The sequence below is a fragment of the Schistocerca piceifrons genome, chromosome 11 (genome assembly GCF_021461385.2).
Source record: "Schistocerca piceifrons isolate TAMUIC-IGC-003096 chromosome 11, iqSchPice1.1, whole genome shotgun sequence".
Lineage (NCBI taxonomy): Eukaryota > Metazoa > Arthropoda > Insecta > Orthoptera > Acrididae > Schistocerca > Schistocerca piceifrons.
Window position 1 is genome coordinate 161,270,125 of NC_060148.1, and position 23,315 is coordinate 161,293,439.

Consider the following 23,315-nt stretch of genomic DNA (forward strand, 5'->3'; position numbering starts at 1 on the left):
ACACTACAGGAAGTTCACAGCCACCATCGGCTGCGCCGTCACGCAGTCTTCATGATCCCAGCCAGAGGAGTCGCTGACAGTGGCTTTAGAGTAACATCATTCTCGGCCTTGCTCTTCATGAAGTTAAAGATGACAGCTGTCAATTCTTTTGCATCAGATCAACTGGACGCCTCCACCAAGCTTTTCCTGATGTACTATGGCCCAGCGCCAGAACAAAGAATATAATATATATAACAAACCTACTGTCATCCTGATGTCTCATTTCACACTCCAAACTCTTAAGTCTCATTTAACATTCCAAAGATGGATTATGCAATGAAGGGCAAGATAAGAATTTTTGAAAATGTGAACGATATTCCTCCACTTATGGCGCCTGCTATATATATTTCGAAAGAAAAACATCCAAAAAAGGGCAAGAACATCACATCATAATGATTCCAGTAATGAACATTTAGTCTTAATGAGATTTGTATAAGTCTAATTCTCTAAACACCACTTTAAAATGTACAGTATTAATGGTATCTTTATTATGAAAATTAATTTGATCAACAACTCAAATCCATTTTGTCATTTTAAGTCTCTATTTTTGTACTGCATTGAGGGTTACTTTATCTAATATCCGGTGAGAAACTTAATACGGATATTTTCAGTGTAGAGATTGTTAAAATTGAAGACTTGTTGTTGTTGTTGTGGTCTTCAGTCCTGAGACTGGTTTGATGCAGCTCTCCATACTACTCTATCCTGTGCAAGCTTCTTCATCTCCCAGTACCTACTGCAGCCTACATCCTTCTGAATCTGCTAAGTGTATTCATCTCTTGGTCTCACTCTACGATTTTTACCCTCCACGCTGCCCTCCAGTACTAAAGTGATGATCCCTTGATGCCTCAGAACATGTCCTACCAACAGACCCCTTCTTCTAGTCAAGTTGTGCCACAAACTCCTCTTCTCCCCAATTCTGTTCAATACCTCCCCATTAGTTATGCGATCTACCCATCTAATCTCCAGCATTCTTCTGTAGCACCACATTTCGAAACCTTCTATTCTCTTCTTGTCTAAACTATTTATCGTCCATATTTCACTTCCATACATGGCTACACTCCATACAAATACTTTCAGAAACGACTTCCTGACAAATCAGTACTCAATGTTAACAAATTTCTCTTCTTCAGAAACGCTTTCCTTGCCATTGCCAGCCTACATTTTATATCCTCTCTACTTCGACCATCATCAGTTATTTTGCTCCCCAAATAGCAAAACTCCTTTACTACTTTAAGTGCCTCATTTCCTAATCTAATTCCCTCAGCATCACCCGACTTAATTAGACTACATTCCATTATCCTTGTTTTGCTTTTGTTGATGTTCATCTTATATCCTCCTTTCAAGACACTGTCCATTCCATTCAACTGCTCTTCCAAGTCCTTTGCTGTCTCTGACAGAATTACAATGTCATCGGCGAACCTCAAAGTATTTATTTCTACTCCATGAATTTTAATACCTACTCCGAATTTTTCTTTTCTTTCCTTTACTGCTTGCTCAATATACAGATTGAACAACATCGGGGAGAGGCTACAACCCTGTCTTACTCCCTTCCCAACCACTGCTTCCCTTTCATGTCCCTCGACTCTTATAACTGCCACCTGGTTTCTGTACAAATTGTAAATAGGTTTTCGCTCCCTGTATTTTACCCCTGCCACCTTCAGAATTTGAAAGAGAGTATTCCAGTCAACATTGTCAAAAGCTTTCTGTAAGTCTACAAATGCTAGAAACGTAGGTTTGCCTTTCCTTAATCTTTCTTCTAAGATAAGTCATAGGGTCAGCCTCACGTGCTCCAACATTTCTACGGAATCGAAACTGATCTTCCCCAAGGTCGGCTTCTACCAGTTTTTCCATTCGTCTGCAAAGAATTCGTGTTAGTATTTCGCAACTGTGACTTATTAAACTGATAATTCGGTGATTTTCACATCTGCCAACACCTGCTTTCTTTGGGATTGGAATTATTATACTCTTCTTGAAGTCTAAGGGAATTTTGCCTGTCTCATACATCTTGGTCATCAGATGGTAGAGTTTTGTCGGGACTGGCTCACCCAAGGCTGTCAGTAGTTATAATGGAATGTTGTCTGCTCCTGGAGCCTTGTTTCGACTTAGGTCTTTCAGTGCTCTGTCAAACTCTTCACGCAGTATCACATCTCCCATTTCATCATCATCTACATCCTCTTCCACTTCCATAATATTGTCCTCAAGAACATCGCCCCTGTATAGACCCTCTATATACTCCTTCCACCTTTCTGCTTTCACTTCTTTGCTTAGAATTGGGTTTTCATCTGAGCTCTTGATATTCATGCAAGTGGTTCTCTTTTTCTCCAAAGGTCTCTTTAATTTTCCTGTAGGCAGTATCTATCTTACCCTTCGTGAGATAAGCCTCTACATCCTTACATTTGTCCTCTAGCCATCCCTGCGTAGCCATTTTGCACTTCCTGTCAATCTCATTTTTGAGATGTTTGTATTCCTTTTTGCCTGCTTCATTTACTGCATTTTTGTATTTTCTCCTTTCATCAATTAAATTCGGTATATCTTCTGTTATCTGAGGATTTCTACTAGCCCTCGTCTTTTTACCTACTTGATCCTCTGCTGCCTTCACTATTTCATTCCTCAAAGCTACCCATTCTTCTTCTACAGTTTTTCTTTCCCCCATTCCTGTCAATTGTTCCCTTATGCTCTCCCTGAAACTCTGTGCAACCTCTGGTACTTTCAGTTTATCCAGGTCCCATCTCCTTAAATTCCCACCTTTTTGCAGTTTCTTCAGTTTTAATCTACAGTTCATAACCAATAGATTGTGGTCAGAGTCCACATCTGCCCCTGGAAATGTCTTATAATTTAAAATCTAGTTCCTAAATATAATGTATCTGAAACTTTCTAGTATCTCCAGGATTCTTCCATGTATACAACCTTCTTTCACGATTCCTGAACCAAGTGTTAGCTATGATTAAGTTATGCTCTGTGCAAAATTCGACCAGGCGGTTTGCTCTTTCATTTCTTAGCCCTAATCCATAATCTCCTACTACGTTTCCTTCTCTTCCTTTTCCTACTGTTGAATTCCAGTCACCCATGAGTATTAAATTTTCGTCTCCCTTCACTACCTAAATAATTTCTTTTATCTCATCATACATATCATCAATTTCTTCATCATCTGCAGAGCTAGTTGGCATATAAACTTGTACTACTGTAGTAGACGGGGGCTTCGTGTCTATCTTGGCCACAATAATGCGTTCACTATGCTGTTTCTAGTAGCTTACCCACACGCCTATTTTTTATTCATTATTAAACCTACTCCTGCATTACCCCTATTTGATTTTATATTTATAACCCTGTATTCACCTGAACAAAAGTCTTGTTCCTCCTTCCACGAACTTCACTAATTCCCACTATATCTAACTTTAACCTATCCATTTCCCTTTTAAATTTTCTAACCTACCTGCCTGGTTAAGGAATCCGACATTGCATGCTCCGATCCATAGAACGCCAGTTTTCTTTCTCCTGATAATGACGTCCTCTTGAGTAGTCCCCGCCCAGAGATCCGAATGGGGGACTATTTTACCTCTGGAATACTTTACCCAAGAGGATGCCATCATCATTTAATCATACAGTAAAGTTGCAAGCCCTTGGGAAAAATTACAGCTGTAGTTTCCCCTTGCTTTCAGCCATTCGCAGTACCACAACAGCAAGGTCGTTTTGGTTAGTGTTACAAGGCCAGATCAGTCAATCATCCAGACTGTTGCCCCTTCAACTACTGAAAAGGCAGATGCCCCTGTTCAGGAACCACACGTTTGTCTGGCTTCTCAACAGATACCCCTCCATTGTGGTTGCACCTACGGTATGGCTATCTGTATTGTTGAGGCACGGAAGCCTCCCCACCAACAGCATGGTCCATGGTTCTTGGGGGGATTGAAGAGTTATGAGGCAAAATTTAACATTCATAGTTAGTTGTTGCATTGGAAGTGTATGAGTTAGGGGTTGCGTTTCTTTTTACCCAAAAACTTATGATTATATTTATTGTTTCAACATGACATTGCTGAGAAAACAACTTACATTTGTCTTATTACTGAAGTGCACTACTCACTGGTAGTGTTGTATTAACAAGCATTGAAGCAAAAATATGTGAATAAATAACTGTGCACCATAATGTAACGAAACTACATTAAAAAAATTTACAAAAATCTATTCAGTTCAACTCAAAGTCACAGCCAAAATTTATTATTATCTGTGAACAAAGAAAGACACCAAAAGTAACAATCAGATCAACATTATTTAAATAGCTAAAACTTACTGTAATACTTGAGATAGCAGACAGTATTACATTGCAAGAACAAAAACAATAAAATGTAAATGTTATTCATGTTTAATTAAATAAAAATTACTACTAAATGTGATGATCAAACATAAGCTGATAGAAAAAATTATAACACCTAAAAATAATTAATGTAGGCTATTGAAATTTCAGGAATACATATATCTAGATAGCATATTTATTAATATTGCTAGATCACAGGTTAATGTAAGTGCAACAAAATCCATTGTGGATATGAAATGCTAGTACATTAATAACCACCATAACCGCCTAAATGTTGAATGCAAGCAAGCAAACATGCACATATTGTGTTGTACAGGTGTCATTTGCCAGTCTCTGGGATGGAGTTCGATACCTGTTGCACTTGGTCGATCAATACAGGGTTGGTTATTACTATTGTACGTGACACTGGAGTTGTCGTCCAATAATGTCCCATATGTGGTCGACTGGAGACAGATCTGCTGATTGTGCACACCAAGGCAACATATCAACACACTGTAGGGCACATTGGATTGCAACAGTGCTATGTGAGCGAGCGTTATCCTGTTGGAAGACACTCCTTGAAACGCTGTACATAAATGGCAGCACAACAAATCAACTCAACAGCCTGACGTACAGATTTGCAGTTATGTGGTGTGTGATAACCATGAGAGTGCTCTTGCTGTCATATGAAAACAAACCCTTGCCCATAACTCCAGCTGTAGGTCCTGTGTGTCTAACAAGCAGACTGTTTGGTTGCAGGCCCTCAACTGGCCACCTTCTAACCAACACAAAGCTATCACTGGCACAAGCAGCTGTCATCAGAAAACACAAGAGACCGGCACCCTGCTCTCCGATGAGATATCGCTGACACCGCTGAAGTCGCAAATGGCGGTGATCTGGGGTCAGTGAAACGCATGCTACAGGCAGCTGGCTCGAAGCTGTCACTGAAGTAGCCGATTTGTAACTGTTCGTTGTGTCAATGTGATGCTAAATGGTGCTCGTATTTCTACTGCAGATGCAGTACGATGGCCCAGAGCGATACGCCAAATATGATATCTTTTCTCTCATTAGTGCCACATAGCAATATGGAGCCCAGTCTACTTACGACCATACATTCCCATGACCACCGATATCACCAATCATGTACAGTGGCACAATCCCTGCCAAGTCTTTCAGCAATATCACAGAAGGAACATCCAGCTTCTCATAGCGCTGTCACATGACGTTGTTCAAACTCAGTGATGTATTGGTCGCCTTAAAAGCATTCTTGAGTAAAATCAGCTCACGACGTCCAGCCTCAAAGGTAAGTTATAATCAAGACCATTACACCGTGCCGGCCGGAGTGGCCGTGCGGTTCTAGGCGCTACAGTCTGGAACCGAGCGACCGCTACGGTTGCAGGTTCGAATCCTGCCTTGGGCATGGATGTGTGTGATGTCCTTAGGTTAGTTAGATTTAATTAGTTCTAAGTTATAGGCGACTGATGACCTCAGAAGTTAAGTCGCATAGTGCTCAGAGCCATTTGAACCATTACACCGTGTACTTAAAATAAATCTGATATGGATTTTCGTAGTGGAGCTACTAACGCCACTCTTATGTGACTGGCGCGAAAGGTGAATAGACATCATCTTTCAGATGAGGAAACAAGCCTACCAACTTTCATTTATGTCGTACAACTCTTTCTTGGTGTCGCGATTTTTTCAGTCAGTGTACTATGATACTCTAACAAAAACAAAAAAAAATTGTAATGACATACTGAGTCGTTTACCTCAATACATACAGAATATACACAGAACTAATCCAACATGAAAAATATAGTGATTCTCTTGTACATGCCCTGCAAGCAGAAAATACATCTCATATATTTCGTGGCTGCACAGAAAACCGTTCAGAGAACTAGGTCTATATAATACATAGGTGATCCCCATAAATAAAAGATTGTAAACACGCCCACTGATATCATAACATAAGCTACTCACGGCCAAACAATCCATAAAACCAATACAAACTTACATGCTCATGGGTTAGGCTTGTCAGTGATATGTGCTCTCACACAGTGAAATAACCAGACTTCCACACACTGACATTATAAAAAGAGACAGTACAAAGTGCCTGCAGGGGCAGATGTCAGTTCATACATGATATGTCCCCTTTATGCAAAGATTCTGACTTGTCAATACTGCCTTCATGCACATACAGAACACCACAATTAAAATGTCATGTGATGGTCAATGTACTAGGCTGAGTGCACAATGGCTAGCATCTCACGTGAAAGCTGTAAGCTAGTAACCCTGCTATCATCATATCTAAGATGTCGTGAAAAAGCACCATCGCCAACACACTAAAACCGCCCATTAACAAAAGATGCACTATTATTACATATAGCAACACTAGTAGTAAACCAATTGCACCACTAACAGATGTGATAAGAAGTAAGTGAACATACCTCCTACAATGCCAATAATAGAATCTGATACCACCACATAACAGTACTAGTAATAGCAGTAACACCACTAATAAGGTCAGATACCACAATGTATCAAGACAGACATAAGATTGTCACTGAGTTGTAGCCAGTATGAGCTTTCAGGAAGCTAATGCCTCTTGGACCCACGCCTTAAACGAAATTTTCAAAACCACCAACATATTAAGATCACTGTTACAATGGCAATATCAATTGAAATGCAACTAATAACCACATATTGAACGGAATGGACAGTGTCTTGAAAGGAGGATACAAGATGAACATCAACAAAAGCAAAATGAGGATAATGGAATGTAGACAAATTAAATCGGGTGATGCTGAGGGAATTAGATTAGGAAATGAGACACTTAAAGTAGTAAAGGAGTTTAGCTATTTAGGGAGTAAAATAACTGATGATGGTCGAAGTAGAGAAGATATAAAATGTAGACTGGCAATGGCAAGGAAATCGTTTCTGAAGAAGAGAAATTTGTTAACATCGAGTATAGATTTAAGTGTCAGGAAGTCGTTTCTGAAAGTATTTGTATGGAGTGTAGCCATGTATGGAAGTGAAACATGGACGATAACTAGTTTGGACAAGAAGAGAATAGAAGATTTCGAAATGTGGTGCTACAGAAGAATGCTGAAGATAAGGTGGGTAGATCACGTAACTAATGAGGAGGTATTGAATAGGATTGGGGAGAAGAGAAGTTTGTGGCACAACTTGACTAGAAGAAGGGATCGGTTGGTAGGACATGTTTTGAGGCATCAAGGGATCACAAATTTAGCATTGGAGGGCAGCGTGGAGGGTAAAAATCGTAGAGAGAGACCAAGAGATGAATACACTAAGCAGATTCAGAAGGATGTAGGTTGCAGTAGATACTGGGAGATGAAGAAGCTAGCACAGGATAGAGTAGCATGGAGAGCTGCATCAAACCAGTCTCAGGACTGAAGACCACAACAACAACAACAACCACATATTAGGAATCAATGTATGAATAAGAATATATTAAGAAACGAGAACCTTCAGCAAGGAAGCCTGTAAGCAACAAATGCATAATATAAGAACTAGTCAACCATCCTGAGGTGAACGAGTTCAAACCCACTGTAATACCTACTACACTTATTTAATTCGCGATGAGCAAAGCACTCGAACTATAAATCATTAACACAGCTAAAAAACCAATGGCTTTCTCTTGTCCATATAATTACACATCAACATATGTGAGTCCCTTAGTGGGAGCTCCAGAAAAAAAAAGTCGTGGCGGAAGTAAATGGAAAATATATAACAATATAAATATAAACGCAAAACACTGAGATTCCTTACCTTTTACATAAAATAAGGTTTGTCTACTGGGATACACTACCTCAAAAATGTTATATATAGATACGAAGCATTGCATAAAACCTTCACGCAGTTTGTTAACATCACTCTCTGGACGCTTGATTTTACATTTCATGATTACAATTTCTTCCAAGATGTCAGTGTTCGGCCTATAGGGCACTTGTGCGAGATATCTGAATCTTCGCTAACAACCTGCAAGTTCTGTTTATTAAGCACTAAGTGGAAGTAAACTACTGACAGGATTATTCATTTCATCGTGCTCCCTACATCTGATATGGAAGCTTCACTCATCTGGCCTGCGCATCTCGTTCTTCATGATCTATAAACCATTGCCCATTTTTCTTGGATGTTAAATACACAGTTATTACATTTAAGTCTCTCAGCCACCGACCCACCTTACCTGAAACTGGTCGACGTTAATATACTTTGCAATATCTCTTCTTCTTATCGTCCACATTCTACTTAAGGAGGACACTACCCACTGATCCCTTTTTCGTACCACCTCTTTCAATATTCAGTTCTATTTGTTAACCATCTCCCAAGGATAATCTTTCACGTGGGCCATATGTCTAATGGTATCTAGATCTCTCCTTGTCTCTCTATTGCTCAACGGAATTTCCTGCACTCTATAGAGGATTGCTCTAAAGGCAACGTGTTTAAGGTACGTGGGATGTCCAGAAGAACTTGGTGTCAAATTATATGTTGTGGTGGTCATATCATAAATACTGAACAGAATTTTTCTTTCATTCAGAGAGACGTTTAAATCCAAATAGGATGGCTTATCTTCCTATGATAATACGACGGTATATTTAATATAAGGATTTTGGCTATTAACCGCCTTACACATTTCATCTAACTGATCATTATTACCATAAAAATCTCAATTATATCGTTAGTATACACCTTATAGCCCACTGTCTTGTCCTTGAACGTGGCTGGGCATTAAGGAATCTTTGTTCAAAATGGGCCATGTGAGGCAGTGGCTGTGCAGGAGCCCTCGGCCAACTCCATATTTCATTCGTAAGTTTGTTCCCCTAATTAGAAAGAAGACTACCAATTATAATTTCGTAAGATCAGCAAAGCTCGCAGTCGTCTTGAAAAGTAGTGCCCCCAAATTTTTTATTCTGTCCTCAATATCGGTTGAGATTTTATATGTCATGCATAGCACTTGGTGAACCTTCTGGCATCTGAGGACGACATGATCACCACAATCCTCCTCTCCACGTTTACAGATTCGTGTGTTACTACATCCCAGAAGGTGCAGATTTTTGGGATATGGACCGTGCCCTCGACCTCGTGCACCATACCTAGTTGTGCAATTTGAATATGTTCCCGATGCTTGACTATATGTGTTACACACTCTTTGTAGTGCTCCTAACATCCCAATCAGACATCTATTCATCTAACTTCGACGCTCATAAAAGTCTTTTATCAATGATATGCATACCTGTGATCTCATACACATGATCATATTGCTCACACCCTAACCGAAACAGCACTTCCCTATAACAAACCACGATATCCATCAGACATATCCTAATTATCACGAATAAACCCTCTATAGGTGTAGTACAAAAGGCACAGTGAGCTCCACTGAATTTGTTGCAGTATTGTTTTGTTGCCCCCTAGTCTAAGATGATGAGTCAAGATGCTGGTAGTGACGTCCATAATGGTGTTGAAGTTAACTTCGTGATATAACCATACCACATGAAATGGTAATTTATAGTCAGTAGTCCCAGCACAGGCAATATTATGCATAATTTTTGCCGCTTTCTGAGTAACAGATTTTTAGTGTTCTAGATAGTATCTTTTCTCGACTAGAAGAAAGCCTAAATATCTACTAGCAGTTCTGCGTTTTTCAGGTATTCCATCAAGCCTCACGGAAGGATTCCAATTAAGAGAAAGCCTTCCCTTCAGAAGTATGTACGTGGTTCTATGAACAGCATTAGTCAGTTTGTTGCTCTTGCACCGACGCTGCATCTGAGGAAGAACATCGCTCGCCTTTGCCTTAAGTCTCGCCATGGAATCTGCAGACACACCTACTAGGATGTCACAGATGTAACTGGGTTCAATACTAAGATCTCAAACCAGTGGACTACTTACAGAACTTTGAGGTCAGCCCTTGGCAATATTTTTAATTACCTTTCTCTGAAGCCCTGGCATACGATTTAGCAGAGCACTACTCCAACAAATGAGAAGTCAGCTACTACAGAGACCATTTATCCACTTTAAGGCACAAGTTGAATGAATATTTTGAAGTGTTTGCTGATCAGATATGAGCTGTGTCAGGTGGCACATATGTGTTAGGGTGGGGCGCCACATGTAATGACGTGTTAATTGAGGTAGCTAGAGCCAGAACAATTAACGTCTTCATATGTGGAATAAATCTGCAGATATATAGAGAACCAAAGGTGGCCTCACCTACTTCACTACATGAAGCAGTAAGACTGATACTTTTTTGCAAGGTGACTGCAAGGTTCGTCCCTACTCTGTCGCAAAGCAATAAGCTGCGCTACGTTTTTGTAAATGGTACGCATTCCAAACACTGGTATGCAAGTACTGCCTATCCAAAAGATCAGAGACTGAATCTTCAATAGTTGAATTCTCCACGTGATAGTAGAAAAAAGTGTGAGTACACGTTGGGCAAATGGTCAGGGATCAGGCCTCACCACCCATCCTCCACGCAATGTGGGCAATGTATCCAGCCCAAGACAGAAGTGTAAATGAGGTGACAAACAGTTTTAAAGGCCAATATCAGAGGAAGAGCTGCCAAAGTGTCAGTAGACACAGGAACTCAAATTAAAGCATTATTTGTTTCTCTTAATAATAAGAGTGCACTTAAATCTTGCACATTAGTGGATTAAGAGCAGAAGTAATACTGCCCACAGGAATATGTTCTGTAAACCTGCAGATGCATGGTAAGAACTATGGTTTTGTTATGAAACTTGGGAGAAGAAGCAGAAGGGATTTCAGTGTCATTCTAGAGAAGGATTTCCTACACTGGCACTGAGTGGTGGAAGATTATGGGACGCATATTATTCGATTCAGTGTGGCAGCTATTTCTGTGGAACTCGCGACCCTCAATCGTTAGGAATTTGTGGAATGAGGCCTCTTCCACAACCTCCAACAGAACTACATACATGGGCATTTGGAATTTACACAACTGGTAACAATCAGCGCCTGGCACAGGACAGACTTCACGATCCAAATACTGCCTAGATTGGACTTTCTCGTTGGTACACTCAGTCTAAACAACGTTCTATACAGGTCGTAGATTCATGTGAGAAGTAGTGTAAATAAAATAGAGAGACTGGTAAAGAAGTTTTGTGCTCCAGTATTTATTGATGATTTTCGGTAAGGTGATATAGATATTACACGTGGAACAATACTTGCTAGTGCTCAGGAAGTTGTTGAGGAATAATTTCAGTGAGAAAATAAGTTAAAGCGTAAGAGCAAGAAGCAGCTGACAGAAGGAGAATTTGCACGGTAGCGCCCTTACTTGAAAATCAGGCCTATGAGAAGTTAGCACATTTGCCAGTGTCAGTGTAATCTTTTGTACTCGATATTAAAGGAATATGCTTGGCTGTTCGAGGAACAGCAGTATATGTCAGTCACTGACATTGTACAACACGGAATTCAAACTTAAGACATTAGGCCACTTGCTCAGAAACGGGACAGGTTCGGAACCGGACAGATTCCTATTTTATCTACAATCTGTTGTTCAGGATGTTACACAACAACTGCTAGTTGCAGGGATAGATCAATCCTCTGCGAACTCCTGCGAGGTTCCTATCGTTGTGGTACCCAAAAAGGCAATCAGTAGAGAGAAAGCCTATCGCCTATGCATTAACGTACAAGCAGTAAACAAGGTAACTACCACTGATACCTACCCTCTACCCCATATCGACGAAACATTAGACAGACTGGGAAACTGTAAGCATTTTACTACCTTTCATATGTATTCTAATCAGCACCAAATTCCGATTGCACCAGAATACCTAAAAACCGCATTTGTGGTTCCATGAAGGTTGTATGAGTTTTTGCACATGCCTTTCAGCCTTACAAATGCGCCTGTCACTTTCCAAAGATACGCTGACTTGTTACTAAGATGATTGAAGCCTACAACGTCTTTAGTGTATTTGGATGATATCATATTTTCAAGGAGTACTGAGGAACATTTGGTGAGATTGAGGTACGTTTTACCAAGGTTACAGCTTACACATTTGAATTTAAAATTGTTTTTTCTGCACAATCAAAGGTTAAGTACCTGGGACATATTATCAGTTCAGATGAGGTTAAGACAAATCCACAGCTATCCAAACCAGTTGAGACTCTTCCAGGCCCACTAATGTTAAGGAGATGCAACTTTTCTTGGCCTCACTAATTATTATCATCTTTGGTAATGGATTGTGCTATGACACTCAAACGATTAACTAAGTTGTTAAAGCAAGTTGCAGTGCTTTAGCGGACAGAAGGAATTGAATAGGCTATGAGGAAACTTAAATATGATTTGACAGGTACACATTATTAATATACTGATTCGGAAAAGCCTTTTATCCTTTGAACAGACACCTCGAATATCCTATAAGTGCTATTCTTTGTCAGGAATAATTGCTAGCACTTAAATTCGGAGACAACTATTTTAGATGTTATTTCTACAGAAGAAAATCACTGTGGTCTCTGATTATACTGCTCTTTTGTAAAGGCTCAGTTTAAAGGACCCCAGTAGTCATTTGATTCGTTGGGCATTAAAAATCATCAAAGAAGGATTATGACGTATGCCACAAACCAAGCTGTTCACACCTGAGTACTGATGCATTGAGCCATAAGGTCAAAATGATTCAGACTGACAATGTTTTAATAGAAGCATTGAGAGATGTACAGTGTCACTGGTACAATTCTCTTCCACATTTTGTCGCAGTTGATCATATTCCATGACACATAAATCCCCCTGAGCAACAGAGTCATAATTGCAGAAAGAGTTGCAAGCATGTATAATAGCTCAGTATCATGGCACTTTGCAGGCATGTCATAATGGACAAAAACCATGAATGCCAGAATAGACACACGGCATTGAATGGAAGATAGACGGACTAATGTTCAGAAGTACATCCAAAACTACTTGCTTGTTGTCAGAGGTCAGTCCCACCAGGAACTTAATTTGCCTTGCAAACACTTCTAGACGCTACAGACGTTGCAAACCCGTTTCAGAATGTTGCCTTAGACAATGTCAGGTCGTTCCCACAGACCACACAAAATAATAAATATATCCCATCTATCACAGATTTTTTCTTAGATATGTAATTATAGTACAAGTTGCAGATATGACTACAGGAACAGCAACAAGTGCCTTTGTTAATAGTTAAGTTTTATCATTCGGACGTCCTGATAATATTTTGACTGAATGGAAGACTAATTTCATATTCACCCTGTTTTTACAAGTGTACAAATTACTACGAAACAAAAAAAAACAGAGAAACACTCCTTTTCATCCAAAAGGTAATAGCCACCGCCAATGTGTTCATCAAACAACAGTTCGGCTGTTGTCTTACTACATAAACCACTCAATGACTGGGACAGGTAGGTTTCCTATGTAACTTCTGCGTAAAATAGTCATATACATGCATCAACTAGGCATACATCCTACGAGGAAGTATATGACGGCCTATGAGCTCCCCATCTTAACATGATAAACTCCAGTCTGTCGCGGATCTGGCAGAAGTTGTCACCTCAAGGCTATCCGGAAGGAGATCAAGCAAAATAAATATAAGCAACCCAGAAAACAAAATGAACGACGTAACAAAGTGGCTGTGCTTTCTCTGTATAAACCTGGGGACCTACTTTTGATTCGTAAGCCCATGATTAAGAAAGGGAAGACTAAGAAATTCATGCCTCAATACGAAACCCCTTTTTCGATCATAAGAGTAACTTCTGTTAATGCAGACCATACAGTGGTAGTACATTATGTCTGGTTACAACTGTATCATGATAAAGCTCTGCCACCCTCTGTAGTGTCACTTAGTCCAGCTCAAAATAGTTTATGCAGAAATGCAGGAAAAAAAAGGACAAGTTGCTGTCAGCATATACTCAGTATGCCTTGAGGTCAAGGGACTGAGGTATTGTTTGTTTGAACGAGTTTCATGTGACATTTTATTCTGTATAGGAGTGATTTCACTGTGGGAAGAAATGTATTTTATTGATGCAGTTGTGAGTAATAATTCTGTCGTTCAGTCAGTCATTTTGACTGACTAGTGCAAACGAATTGTGCTAGAATGTGAACCAGTCTCCAGTTGAGGCTAGTTTGCCATCTCTCTTTTGCAGTTTCTTTTCTTTTTTTTTTTTTTACGCAAGAATTGCTTTCTACAGTAGGAGCGTGCCTTGCTGTATTCTAAGTTACTGTATATTAATAGCAAAGTAACGAGAGCAATGATAACGTAAAAGATTAAAGTGTGACGGGAAGTAATTGCTTATACAGTGGACAAGAGTTTAGAGAGATCAGTTGTTTTACAATTATAATGTACCACTAAAAGAGAATGTGAGAGGCTGCTATTCATCATCATCAGGAGGTTACTATGTTACTCTGTAAAGCTTTAGAAGTTCCTTTAAGTGAGAAACGCACTGTGGTGATACATGAAATGACTGTAACTTTTGCGTTATGTGCACTAAAGATTTTATATCATGTGAAATGGACTTTTTACGAACGCATTTACACTAGTGAAAGCGAGGTTTAATCAGTACTACATTGCTATAAGATGAGAATGACAGTTTTAAAGTAGAAGAATGTTTTTCTTAACCAGCTCATAAGCAGCGTTGAAGTGAAATAGAAAACTGGAAACGTTAAAAACAAAGTGTCTTTCCAGTAACTGCTATTAATTGAATGGTTTCTTTACAGCAATACATATTTTTCTTTTGCCGAGTTTTGTACGAAAAACACAAACACCATATTTTCACTTATTATCAGATGTCATGCTATTTCCACTTCACTATCAAAATTTACTTTAGGATTCATAGGTCTCTTGTCCACAATAGGCAAATAAAGTACTTAATTAAATACATGAAGAGACAAGAGATAGGTGCATTCATTTATATAACAGTTAAGAATCGAATTTGGAACAATCAGCGGACCTCTACAGGGTGGTCCATTCATAGTGACCAGGCCAAATATCTCACGAAATAAACGTCAAACGGAAACACTACAAAGAACGAAACTCGTCTAGCTTGATGGGGGAAACCAGATGGCACTATGGTTGGCCCGCTAGTTGGCGCTGCCATAGGTCAAACGGATATCAACAGCGTTTTTTTAAAATAGGAACTCCCATTTTTTATTACATATTCGTGTAGTACGTAAGGAAATATGAATGTTTTAGTTGGACCACTTATTTCGCTTTGTGACAGATCGTGCTGCAATAGTCACAAACGTATAAGTACGTGGTATCACATAACATTCTGCCAGTGCGGACGGTATTTGCTTCGTGATACATTACCCGTGTTAAAATGGATCGTTTACCAATTGCGGAAAAGGTCGACATCTTGTTGATGTACAGCTATTGTGATCAAAATGCCAAACGGGCGTGTGCTATGTATGCTGCTCGGTATCCTGGACAACATCATCCAAGTGTCCGGACCGTTCGTCGGATAGTTACGTTATTTAAGGAAACAGGAAGTGTTCATCCACATATGAAACGACAACCACGACCTGCAACAAATGACGATGCCCTAGTAGGTGTTTTAGCTGTTGTCACGGCTAATCCGCACATCAGTAGCAGACAAATTGCGCGAGAATCTGGAATCTCAAAAACGTCGGTGTTGAGAATGCTACATCAACATCGATTGCACCCTAACAATATTTCTATGCGCCAGGAATTGCATGGCGACGACTTTGAACGTCGTATACAGTTCTGCCACTGGGAACAACAGAAATTACGGGGTAATGACAGATTTTTTGCACGGGTTCTATTTAGCGACGAAGCGTCATGCACCAACAGTGGTAACGTAAACCGGCATAATATGCACTATTGGGCAACAGAAAATCCACGATGTCTGCGTCAAGTGGAACATCAGCGACCTTGGCGGGTTAATGTATGGTGCAGAATTATGGGAGGAAGAATAATTGGCCCCCATATAATCGATGGCAATTTAAATGGTGCAATGTATGCTGATTTCCTACGTAATGTTCTACTGATGTTACTACAAAATGTTTCACTGCATGACAGAATGGCAATGTACTTCCAACATGATGTATGTCCGGCTCATAGATCGCATGCGGTTGAAGCAGTATTGAATAGCATATTTCATTACAGGTGGATTGGTCGTCAAAACCACACCAAAGCCCGCACGTTCACCGGACCTGACGTCCCCGGATTTCTTTCTCTGGGGAAAGTTGAAGGATATTTGCTATCGTGATCCACCGACAACGCCTGACAACATGCGTCAGCGCACTGACGATGCATGTGCAAACATTACATAAGGCGAACTACTCGCTGTTGAGAGGAATGTCGTTACACGTATTGCCAAATGCGCTGAGGTTGACGGACATCATTTTGAGCATTTATTAATGTGGTATTTACAGGTAATCGCGCTGTAACAGCATGCGTTCTCAGAAATGGTAAGTTCACAAAGGTACATGTATCACATTGGAACAACCGAAATAAAATGTTCAAACGTACCTACGTTCTGTATTTTAATTTAAAAAACCTACCTGTTACCAACTGTTCATCTAAAATTGCGAGCCATATGTTTGTGACTATTAGAGCGCCATCTATCACAAAGCGAAAAAAGTGGTCCAACTAAAACATTCATATTTCTTTACGTACTACACAAATATGTAATAAAAAATGGGAGTCCCTATTTTAAAAAACGCAGTTGGTATCCGTTTCACCTATGGCAGCGGCATCTAGCGGGCCAATCATAGCGCCATCTGGTTTGCCCCTTCAGGCTAGACAAGTTTCGTTCTTTGTAGTTTTTTCGTTTGACGCTTATTTAGTGAGATATTTGGCCCAGTCACGATCAATGGACCACCCTGTATATCAAGTGTTTGGAATTAACACTAAAGACTAATTTATGGAATGAGTAACCTACATAGATCATGTACTTGACACACTCGCTTAAAATCTGGAAATCACAGCTATTTTAAATTACCCAAGAGGCTCGTAGTACACACTGGTGGGAAGTTAAAATGTATAAAACAGTATTATCTGGAGGTTGTGTTAGCCTTTTGTAAACAAAGAATAACACACACTGCAAAATTTTACTAGTAGTCAGGCAAACGCATGCATATAGTGTAGCATACGTTAATGTTTGGCAGCACCTTTGCACGTCAGATGATCTATATTCTTTGTATGTAAAGGATAAAATGGTTCAAATGGCTCTGAGCACTATGGGACTTAACTTCTGAGGTCATCAGTCCCCTAGAACTTAGAACTACTTAAACCTAACTAACCTAAGGACATCACACACATCCATTCCCGAGGTAGGTTTCGAACCTGCGACCGTAGCGGTCGCGTGGTTCGACACTGCAGCGCCTAGAACCGCTCGGCCACTTCGGCCGGCTAAATCCTGGTCTTCGTAATTTGTGGTGGAATGTATCGTACCTCATGTGGACTGATCTGGTGAAACAAGCGATTTATGGTTATGAGTTTTGTCATATGCCATTATAGAAACTGTATTACGCCTTTAAAAACAACACTTTCCTCGTTTCTCAACCTACTTTACAATAGACTTCAGACGTGAAATTCTGAACATCATCACAAGTAAGTCCATTGTCAGAAGACACTGCTACGTGTTGAGAACACAGATCCAGCATGACATAAATACAGGGTATCAATAGTAGGTCAGGAGAACGAAAGCATAGATAAGTTGAATTATATAGTGCTTCTGTATCACAAATAACTTAACTTCATTACCAGACAATGATACTTGAAACGCACTAAAGACACAGAGGGTGTCAAACGCAGGTTCCTAGCAATGGTTTGTGAAAGGTAATGTTTAATTATATCCAGTTCTATATGAAGTTAAGAGACAAACAATTTCCAAACAAAAGTAGCACCTTCACTGTCGTATTGATGAATAAGAAATACTTAGGGTTTTGCAAAGAAGGGTAGATGCATTGATTGTTGTAATTACACAGTGATGGGTTAACTGTTCTTGTCACTGCGACAGTTACTGTGAAATCATGCCATTCATAAATGTTCATTTGCATTTAACTTTAAATATTTCCAAGAGTACCTCTTTTTATGCTTTGGTTACTTTTTTCTGTATTTTGTTTACTGTATTTTAAGTGTGATAGAAATGACATCATTATAGTCACTGTGCTCTGAGACTTGACAAAAACAGTGAGATCGTTTGTTGTACTAATATGTGGTAGATTACCTTTCTTTAAGCTTTAACACAGTATTTCATTTGAAATACTCTGATCGTCAGTGTGCATCGTTCTTATACAACAATGATTTTATTTTTTCCTTTTGTGGGTAAGCCAGTAACTGTGATTTAATATCCTTCTGGGAAAACTTACTTATTACATGCACTGCAGTGACGCATGTTATCTTTCCATCCACTTTTGGTATCATGAACTACACTGCGTGTACTCTGGCCAAGTAATACAGTACTATTTCTTAATTGTAGTTGCGCTTTCACTACATCTACCAGTATTCAAATGTGTACGCATAATTAAAAAGAGTTATTCCCACAAGACCTGATGGGAGTTACCTGTATTAGAAATGGTAAATATCCAAGTGGACATAATTTTGATACAACCCCACAGATATGAATAAAGGTATGTATGGATCCATGGTTGTACCATTTTGCTGTTAGACAATCCTATGGTGCTTGCACGTGATAATGAAGATTATGCTAGCCTTTTTTTTAACCTGGCTATCTGCTAAAAATGCATGTAGAGTCACTGATTCTCATTCTCAGTAAACAAGGAGGAATAGGGACAACCTCTCAATGACATGGTTTCTTACACTACTGCTAATGTGTGACGAACAGTCACCCTGTACTGCTGGAGAAATTCTGTAGTCACATATCATTGCAGTTAGTTTCTTAACCCTTCCCTGTTACTCCTGTCCCTACTATCATGTCCCTCTATCTGTTCTGTTCTTCTTCTTCCGTTAAGAAGGGACTAGTCTGAGCACATCTTGACCATGTGACTCTCATAGTACCATAGTTCCAGTTCTATTTCACTATTCCAGCCAATACTATGAGTTATCGCTGCTGCCTTGTTGCAGTGTCTGCTTTAACTATTCTCCAAAGACTTATTGCACGGTATGTGCCGTCTCTCAATTGGTTAGTTAACCAAGGAGCCAGTGTTATTTTCTAGAGGAATGATTTGGCACATCAGTTGCCAAACGGTAAGTGTTTTATCAGTGACAGGAATATAGCTAAGTACTTCATCTAGGCCCCCAATAAGCCTACTTATTATTTATCCACATCATCTTGGCTCATATATCTTACCAATGGGAATATCACCACTCCATTCATGTGTTTCACAAATTAGATGTATGCCTTGTTAATTATGGACTTACCACTCCGTAAGAGAACTATCTGGAACCTTGATCATTCTTTTAAGATATTCATATGGTATGTTTCAATTGGACAAAGGTGATTCCAGAAAGTTTAGAACTGCTTCTAATGTGCATCATAGTCTGAAAGTAATAGCACTGCTCTCTCTTACACTGTCTTTCTTTACAACAACTTATATTTAACACAAGGATGTACGACCAATAAACAATGATATAGTGTGAGAAATGTGATATGCCTTGTTCGATGTACAGCCCTCCTGTTTATTCCATATCATTAACTGCTCAAAAATTTATGTGTGAAAGGAACCAATGAGACTCGCTAGACAGGCAGTTAGTGTCTTTCAACATCTACCCCATGCAAATGAGACAGGAGGATGTTGCCTGGCCTTCTGGTTCCTCCAGGGGCGTCCTCCTAACACGGTGTGGTTAGCCATCACAGACTCTGGTCTGGTCTCACCACTTATGATTTGTCTTTATACTATGGTCCTTTCTACCATCATTCATCTTGCTGTCACACAAAAACATGAGTGCCCCACTTGCACACTGAAAACTACAGTACCTCACTTATGGTTGTAGTGGCTCCACTCACACACAACACAAACACCTATGAAACACAACATTCGCTCTTGGACCCTAACAAAGTGTTCCCTGAACGGGTAACTATCTCTAATTCATACACTATCATGTTATTTTGACTCATCATGTTTCACCTACCACTGACACTGCTTTTAATACTATGTGTACACAGGCAATAATGTTCCACATTGTTTCCAGTATTAACACTGATCTACCCTTGAGTATCTATCTCTTTAGTATATTTTTAAAATAATACTGGAGCCTCCATTTGATGCTTATGAACACTTGTGCTACATTACTCGTCGTCATTGAGCAAAAGGGGACCTAAGAGATTATCTACATATTCCACTGCATGAAATGTATCATTCAGCAGTACACAATCACATTTATCAAGCAGTTCCTGGCACCACACCAATTTCAGCCTTGCTCACTCCTTCAAGAAGAAATATGAATAATGATGTCTTTTCCCAATGTGGCCGCCACCAATGTTATCAGTTACGCTCATACTCTAATTAAATACTCACTAAACCACAATTTTGTGCATTTGTCCCTCCAGTGATGTGTTTTACCTACCAGTTAGGCTCTGCTATTTTGATGATATGAGTGCAAACACATCTGATGACCATCATTCCGTGTATGGAAAGATTTAGAATGCTTCAAGCAATCTGTTCAACTGCTCTGTGCTTGCCCATCTGTCACTAAGCATGAGAGCAGTGACTCTGTATATGCATACATTTCTGATACTGGTTACTTTTGTGACTCATGTCCACTAATACGTACCACATTATGCATTCACATGTAGTACACTATAAACACGTATACAGTTGGACACACCCCAGTGTCTTACATACCTACAAAGATAACGTACTACTTGCCAGCATTGCATCACTGAGAAAAACTATGAATGCTTTGCCTCTTTTAACTCATTTACTTACCACGTGTATCTATAGGCGTTTCTGCCCATTTCAAATTCCTTTACTACCTTTAGCTTTGACATATTTTTATAGCACCAGAATAAAATTCTATGGCTTTATGACACTAATCTTGTATGGCAGCAGCACACTCACTTCGATTCCTACTACTCATAAGTTCATTACACCTTGATAGGCTGATGAGATGACGAAAAACGACTGATTCATCTAGCAACAAGCTCCTGCCCTTCCTATTACTTCCCTTTATGATTAAATGTAAGTTGCAGTAATTGTAGTGCATGATGTCACCTCTTTTCCTGTTAATTTATTTGTTTCTCACTTCATACTGTCATGTTCTGCCATCTGTTTATTATCACCTAATTTAATTAGGACTGGCTTGGACCAGTTAGGTCCCTCAACAGTCACAAGACTACAATCCTTTTCAAAAATTGACTACTGTGAACACCTGTTTTCAGTCCATTACATAGGCTACCCTGCATGGTGCACAACATGCTGGTTTGCTTGAGACATCACACGCATGGACAGTTGATCATGATTCCCTACCTAGTTCACCTCCCATCCTTATTAAACCATCTGTTATATTTTAATACATTATAATTATAATTGTAACCAATACCAGCAACTTTAATTTCGTTACAGACAATTGAAGCTGGTTTGGCCATTTTCCTATCAGGTTAGCCCTCTACTCTTTCCCATAGCTCACCAAGGGAGGTATCACTACTGGGTAGGTCCACTGGCTCCTATTTTGACATCCTTGTCCTAAATCTAACATCTCCATATTCATGCCCGTTTACATAATGCACACTTCCAAAATGTGGTTTCATTCTCATTAGATTTTCAGAAAAGAGAGGATAGAAACTCACATTCGATTTAACAACAAAGTATATAATTAGTACAGCTACAGTAAACCATACACATTAGCCAACTGTTGACCAAATTCTGCAATATGCTAGGCTATAACGTCTTATGTCCCTTCTAAAAGGATGCCAAAAGCAACTGGCTGTGAATTCAGTCCTCTCAACATTCAGCCCTACTCAACATAAATCATCACTATTTTTTCGAAAGAATACCGAACTTTTAAACTTGTGCAAAATTTCAAGACAACTAGCACCTGTGAACAAGCTATAAATACTGCTGATCAATCATCTTGACTGTGAAGCCATCGAACATTTGTACCCTGTTGAAATTGCCTCCACATGAGTGCTAACTTTTGCAGCATGCAAGCAGAAATGACCAGACAATGGGTACTACCATCTCTGTCTTTTCATACTGATTTAATTCTCCTTCACTAAATTATAGACTCTGTTCATCCTGTGAACAACCAGTCACAGTACCACTCCGCCATGCTATGCGAGTTTGGTTTAATGGAAGTGCAGCTGTGCTGAAAACAAATTTGGTATCCCTGATCAGACTGACGCTGATCGCTGTGACAAAGCTCCCCAGCGAGCTTCATTCTTTGTTACGCAGTATCATGAAATCCTAGTATGCTTGCATGTATGGCTCACTCACAATGAAGACCTTTCAGCTACCAACTGACAAACCCATAATATAGTCACTGTGCTAATACTGCAATATTAGGGACTTAAAAACGCGCTCCAGCGTGACTTAATAACCATTGACAGGGAACTGTGCAAACTCACTGCTACTCTGGAAATAACTAAAGCCTTACAGATCTTGTTGTATAACACCCAAGCAACAGTTGAATGTTCAAACCCTGCTCACTACCATTCAGCCATGACTGCAAGAGAGACTCAGCCCTAACTTAGTGCCAGCTGAAACCTTCCAGCAAACCATAACTAATAATTCATTTCATGCATCAGTACACATGCAAATGATCTACTCCACGTAGGTATCAACCTTGCTGTATTATTGCACTAATGCTATTGTACAACTGTCATGATCTACAGATGTGTTAAATGTGCAGATATCCCTGCCCATGACTTCCACCAGTTGCAAATTTGAATGTTATCACCTTTTCTTTACTTGTCGCCTGTGTAGCTACTTATGAACGCCATGTTTGGCAAATGGACGTCCTGTTTGCTTGCAAGTGTTATTCATCAGACTGTCATGTAGTTCGAGTTTCACCTGTGCATTTATAATAATTATTATAAGAGGCCTAACTTATTACTCTGAGCCAGTGTCATGAATTGTGAAATT

General features: G+C 39.6%; 1 protein-coding gene across 1 annotated transcript in view; it reads right to left on the minus strand.

Moving 5' to 3' along the window:
- Positions 1-4,174: 4,174 nt before the first annotated feature.
- Positions 4,175-23,315, minus strand: part of LOC124720058 (zinc finger protein 708-like) — a 367,802-nt gene continuing 348,661 nt past the window's right edge. The window contains exon 11 of the mRNA XM_047245325.1: positions 4,175-4,258. Coding sequence (XP_047101281.1) covers positions 4,236-4,258 — 23 coding nt within the window. The 3' untranslated portion in view covers positions 4,175-4,235. The remainder of the gene's footprint in view (positions 4,259-23,315) is intronic.